At 43.0% G+C, this 6,791-nt stretch overlaps 1 protein-coding gene across 1 annotated transcript in view; it reads left to right on the top strand.

The window, feature by feature from the left end:
* The window catches only part of LOC132872322 (sperm flagellar protein 2-like), an 18,705-nt gene extending 13,307 nt beyond the window's left edge, over positions 1-5,398 (top strand). The window contains exons 7-8 of the mRNA XM_060907087.1: positions 3,272-3,391; positions 4,957-5,398. Coding sequence (XP_060763070.1) covers positions 3,272-3,391; positions 4,957-5,049 — 213 coding nt within the window. The 3' untranslated portion in view covers positions 5,050-5,398. The remainder of the gene's footprint in view (positions 1-3,271; positions 3,392-4,956) is intronic.
* Positions 5,399-6,791: the final 1,393 nt, after the last annotated feature.

The following is a 6,791-nucleotide window of genomic DNA, read 5'->3' as shown; positions in this document are numbered from 1 at the left end:
AACGGAATGCAATGATGTGGAAGTTTCAAAATTCCATATTTTATTCAGAATAGAACATAGATGACATATCAAATGTTTAAACTGAGAAAATGTATCATTTAAAGAGAAAAATTAGGTGATTTTAAATTTCATGACAACAACACATCTCAAAAAAGTTGGGACAAGGCCATGTTTCCCACTGTGAGACATCCCCTTTTCTCTTTACAACAGTCTGTAAACGGCTGGGGACTGAGGAGACAAGTTGCTCAAGTTTAGGGATAGGAATGTTAACCCATTCTTGTCTAATGTAGGATTCTAGTTGCTCAACTGTCTTAGGTCTTTTTTGTCGTATCTTCCGTTTTATGATGCGCCAAATGTTTTCTATGGGTGAAAGATCTGGACTACAGGCTGGCCAGTTCAGTACCCGGACTCTTCTTCTACGCAGCCATGATGCTGTAATTGATGCAGTATGTGGTTTGGCATTGTCATGTTGGAAAATGCAAGGTCTTCCCTGAAAGAGACGTCGTCTGGATGGGAGCATATGTTGCTCTAGAACCTGGATATACCTTTCAGCATTGATGGTGTCTTTCCAGATGTGTAAGCTGCCCATGCCACACGCACTAATGCAACCCCATACCATCAGAGATGCAGGCTTCTGAACTGAGCGCCGATAACAACTCGGGTCGTCCTTCTCCTCTTTAGTCCGAATGACACGGCGTCCCTGATTTCCATAAAGAACTTCAAATTTTGATTCGTCTGACCACAGAACAGTTTTCCACTTTGCCACAGTCCATTTTAAATGAGCCTTGGCCCAGAGAAGACGTCTGCGCTTCTGGATCATGTTTAGATACGGCTTCTTCTTTGAACTATAGAGTTTTAGCTGGCAACGGCGGATGGCACGGTGAATTGTGTTCACAGATAATGTTCTCTGGAAATATTCCTGAGCCCATTTTGTGATTTCCAATACAGAAGCATGCCTGTATGTGATGCAGTGCCGTCTAAGGGCCCGAAGATCACGGGCACCCAGTATGGTTTTCCGGCCTTGACCCTTACGCACAGAGATTCTTCCAGATTCTCTGAATCTTTTGATGATATTATGCACTGTAGATGATGATATGTTCAAACTCTTTGCAATTTTACACTGTCGAACTCCTTTCTGATATTTCTCCACTATTTGTCGGCGCAGAATTAGGGGGATTGGTGATCCTCTTCCCATCTTTACTTCTGAGAGCCGCTGCCACTCCAAGATGCTCTTTTTATACCCAGTCATGTTAATGACCTATTGCCAATTGACCTAATGAGTTGTAATTTGGTCCTCCAGCTGTTCCTTTTTTGTACCTTTAACTTTTCCAGCCTCTTATTGCCCCTGTCCCAACTTTTTTGAGATGTGTTGCTGTCATGAAATTTCAAATGAGCCAATATTTGGCATGAAATTTCAAAATATCTCACTTTCGACATTTGATATGGTGTCTATGTTCTATTGTGAATACAATATCAGTTTTTGAGATTTGTAAATTATTGCATTCCGTTTTTATTTACAATTTGTACTTTGTCCCAACTTTTTTGGAATCGGGGTTGTATTTTCAGCTCTTAAAAATGACCGAGGTCCGGACCGCGGGGGCCTCAGAGCTGGCTACGGCCATGGAGACGAACAAGACGCTAATAGGAAGATAAGACAGTTCAATGACAAATGGAAGTTCGGGCGAGATTGGCTAGTTCATAGCAAAACCGAACATACCATGTACTGCAAAGACTGTGGAAAGTCTGGCAAAAACAGGCACCAGTAATTTTAAACTCAAAACTATAAAGGACCACGAAAAGTCAAATGCACACATCGGTACTATAACATCAAAACAGGCGAAGACGGCTGGTCACTACAGGACAGCATTGCTTTCAGTCCCTGGCTGTCATGAAGTCGGCTGAGCTGGAGAGGATGGAGCTGCTGTTTAGAAACGGTCACGCGATTGGAAAGAAGTTGATCCACCCCAGCTATCAACTTACGGCCTGCTGGAAGCCTCAGGTCACGAAGACCATTTTTCATGGACCATTCAGACTCATCTGATGATGAATGTAATGAGGACATTTAATGTCTCTCTCTACACATGTTCACACACACACACACACACACACACACACACACACACAATTAATAGATAATACATAATCTCATCTCATCTCATTATCTGTAGCCGCTTTATCCTGTTCAACATGGTCGCAGGCGAGCTGGAGCCTATCCCAGCTGACTACGGGCGAAAGGCGGGGTACACCCTGGACAAGTCGCCAGGTCATCACAGGGCTGACACATAGACACAGACAACCATTCACACTCACATTCACACCTACGCTCAATTTAGAGTCACCAGTTAACCTAACCTGCATGTCTTTGGACTGTGGGGGAAACCGGAGCACCCGGAGGAAACCCACGCGGACACGGGGAGAACATGCAAACTCCGCACAGAAAGGCCCTCGCCGGCCACGGGGCTCGAACCCGGACCTTCTTGCTGTGAGGCGACAGCGCTAACCACTACACCACTGTGCCGCCCATAATACATAATATACATAATAATACTTGATAATACACATAATACTTGCATATCAAACCATCAAATGTTTTTCAATGATAAATATTTTGAATTGGACTTTTAATATTAGAATCAGTTCAGTTGTACTGAATGTTATTTTTCATATTATACGATATTTCATATTGTAAGGGGCTTGAATTTGAGTTCAATAAACAGAATACTCTGTTTATATTTTTGTCTGAACTGGTTGCATGTTTTCATATAGGGAGCGACCTTAACAGCACTGAATACTTGAGTGCTACTGTAGAGATACATTATAACGCTGCCATTCATAATTAAATCTAGATCTTCCGAACTTTAACATATCATGGTGAAGAAAAAACTGCGATTTCTTGGCAACAAAATTGTGGCTAGTGAAAAGGCTGAATGGCTAGTGACTCGGGAAAACCACTAGCCACAGTGGCCGGTGAGCAAAAAAGTTAATGTAAAGCTCTGATACACACACACAACATACGCTCTCCTTACTGCCCCGCCCTGCTTAGTGCCCCACCCAACTCAGTGTCCCACCTTTCTGAGTGCCCCACCCCACTTAGTCTCCTGCCCTGCTTAATTGCCCACCCCACTTAGTGCCCCGCCCCTTTGTGCCCCTTCCTGCTTAGTGTCCTTCTTTGCTTAATCCAAAACAATATGAATCTTCCATGTTTCCATGTAATAATGTCCTACTTCTGTCACTATAATGTTACTTTGTCTCTGTGTGTGTGTGTGTGTAGGATCTAGTGGAGGTATTTAAAGGTCTCGGCTTTAAGCCGGAAGAGAAGATACCATTCCATTTACTGTCTCAGCAAACTGTTCTACAAGAGATGATGAACTCATCACAGTACCTGCTGGCAGTAAGTAACCACACACACACACACACACACACACACCTTCATTTCACATGGCAAAATGTTAGTCATCACAATTGTGACAACAGGAGGCAGGAAGCCTGCGGAGCCTTGAATCCAAATGGACAAAGGGTTTAATAAAAGAATACCGAATTAATTAACCCAAACTCGTTCTACTAATAAACCTCACACACGTTTACCACAGCGGTGTTCAGACTGTGGGGAACTGCAGGGGGTCGAGATGGAAAATACCAAAAACTACCTATTTAAATGACCATTTCAGACCTGCTGACCTTCACACGTTTGTACAGAATCAGTTTAGCAACAGAACACAAAATACAGCAAAAGATCGCTCTTATTCTCCCCGAATATAAAAGGGGCAGATGAGGCATTACATTCGTCTAAAATGATTGACAGTTGTTTTGTGTGTTTTTTTTTTTTTTGTTCTTTATTGGAAAGATGTGTTGACTATCACATTCTGTCACGGGAAATATTTAAATATTGAATTATAGTGATTTGTGAAATTAAATAATGTTTGTTCAACTTAACTACCATTAAATAGGTGTACAGTGAGCATGAATTATACTGTATTTATGAGGGAAAAACTGAAACAAAAAAGTTTTTATTAAGTTAAATGCAAAATCTAATACCTTATAAATAATTTGAAAGTTATAATTGGACAGTGATTTAAAAAGCTGTTTTGGACATCAATCAGTGATGCAGAGCTCGCCTGCGACCCTGTAGAACAGGATAAAGCAGCCAGAGATGATGAGATGAGATGAGATATATCATTATGTCTCTGACCATTCTCACAATGTGAGTGAAGTGAGCATCACTCGCTCTCCGACTGTAAAGTGAACATCACTCCAGGTGGACAGGCAGTGTGACGGGGACAGCCTGCTCACCCTTGTGCTGTCACTAGAGGGAGGTAGAGAGTCGCCATGCACATTGTTAGACTGGCTTCTGCCACCAGGGGGAGCCTGAAAACACCTTCTGATCTCTAATCAGTGGTAATGGGCACCACCTGCTCCAGAGTCTGATTCAGGAGAGCTCTCTGCTGCTGAGTCTCACACAGTAGTCTCTGGGAATGTTCTCCTGAGCTCCCTGAAGAGCTTGGCCTCAGTATATTATGAAGTATGATATAAAATTACTCCAGCGTTTTGATTCAGGCTTTTATTGAGCCTGAACTTTTAGTTAATGGCTGGGCCTTTGGCTCTGCGCTTGGGCTCATCGCTGTCTCTGTGGGGTCTCTGGGTTGAGTTCTTGCCTTCAGTCCTTCGAGATGAAGTTTGAACAGGATTAGAATCATCATGTGCACTTTGAAGTGTGCCTGAATTATGAGACGCAAGTCCACACTTACAGCACCAGACTCATTTTTGTTTTTATTGAGACTTTCAATTTATTATTTTTATTTCAGTTTAGTTTCACTTAGTTTAAGTGCATAAGTACTTTTTATTTTGAGGAATTGACTAGTGTTTTTTTTTAAATAAACAGTTCTGAAGCAGACCCAGGTGTTTTTATATATAAATAAAAGAAACCATTTTTGATGAGAGCCACTGTATTTCTGATAGGACTTTTCCAGAATTCTGGAGATCCAGCAGGATTCATCAGCAGAAGATCCTGTAAGTGAAATGGCATCTAACGCCTCACCAAAAGTGGAATAACTCCACCCTCCACCCACTCCGCCTTGCTGAGAGAAGTTAACACCCTGCTCACTCCCAGCCTCCACCCCGTTCCACTGGACCCTCCGTCCCCCATCACTCTGCTCATCTCAGAGACCTCCTGACTGGGATTTTTCTTGCTGGACTGAATCCCTCTGTAACAGGAAGAGGAACGGTCTCCAGCTGCTGCCCAGTCTGCTACACTGCTGTGGATAAGAGCGTCTGCTAAATGCCTGTAATTTACAAATATAAGTGACTAGACTGGAAGATTTCAGCGTGTGTGGTGCAGGCTGCTGTGTTTTATGAAAAGTCAGTGGATTTCTTACAGAACATTAAATGGCTTGATCTTCAAGTTTATCATCTCATCTCATTATCTGTAGCCGCTTTATCCTGTACTACAGGGTCGCAGGTGAGCTGGAGCCTATCCCAGCTGACTACGGGTGAAAGGCGGGGTACACCCTGGACAAGTCGCCAGGTCATCACAGGGCTGACACATAGACACAGACAACCATTCACACTCACATTCACACCTACGCTCAATTTAGAGTCACCAGTTAACCTAACCTGCATGTCTTTGGACTGTGGGGGAAACCGGAGCACCCGGAGGAAACCCACGCGGACACGGGGAGAACATGCAAACTCCGCACAGAAAGGCCCTCGCCGGCCACGGGGCTCGAACCCGGACCTTCTTGCTGTGAGGCGACAGTGATAACCACTACACCACCGTGCCGCCTGAAGTTTGTCAGCAGTGTAATTTATTATTGTCAGTGTCTCAGTGCACATGTTCCAAAACGAGAGCAAAGTTCAACAACCGAAAAGGCAATGCACTAAAAAACTGAGTTTTAATATTTAAATCACTTTTAGCTCATTGCAGTAGTTTGCAGTAACACACTGGGTTAGAGTTTGTGCTCAACACTGTGACGGATCAAATAGTTGCTAATCGAAACAAAAGCCCAGTGATTTAAACCAACACCCTGCATGCTGTACGGTGAACGTGATGGCTGTTTGCGTCTCGATGTGAAGAAGTTGTTTGTGCATGGGCGTAGCGGACGCGGGGGACATGTCCCCCGCACTTCCCGTATTTGTGCCGTCTGTCCCCCACACTTTTTACAGCCATTACAGCCACTCAATTCATTTTTAACATGTGGAAACTTGTTTTTCCGAGCCGCCTCTAAACGCATCATGAGCAGGCAGAGCTGAGGCGGCAAACAAACACCGCTGTCGTGTGTGATCAGAGACGCTTTAGAAAATATTGTACGAATATCTTTGGTGTGATTCAGATCTGCCCATGTACCTCCTTCCTCAGCTGACTACAACCCCGATTCCAAAAAAGTTGGGACAAAGTACAAATTGTAAATAAAAATGGAATGCAATGATGTGGAAGTTTCAAAATTCCATATTTTATTCAGAATAGAACATAGATGACATACCAAATGTTTAAACTGAGAAAATGTATCATTTAAAGAGAAAAATTAGGTGATTTTAAATTTCATGACAACAACACATCTCAAAAAAGTTGGGACAAGGCCATGTTTCCCACTGTGAGACATCCCCTTTTCTCTTTACAACAGTCTGTAAACGTCTGGGGACTGAGGAGACAAGTTGCTCAAGTTTAGGGATAGGAATGTTAACCCATTCTTGTCTAATGTAGGATTCTAGTTGCTCAACTGTCTTAGGTCTTTTTTGTCGTATCTTCCGTTTTATGATGCACCAAATGTTTTCTATGGGTGAAAGATCTGGACTGC

This window comes from Neoarius graeffei, chromosome 24, assembly GCF_027579695.1.
Source record: "Neoarius graeffei isolate fNeoGra1 chromosome 24, fNeoGra1.pri, whole genome shotgun sequence".
NCBI classification, from domain to species: Eukaryota; Metazoa; Chordata; class Actinopteri; order Siluriformes; family Ariidae; genus Neoarius; species Neoarius graeffei.
The sequence above is the reverse complement of the archived record's forward strand: the minus strand, read 5'-3'. Positions and strand labels throughout refer to the sequence as shown.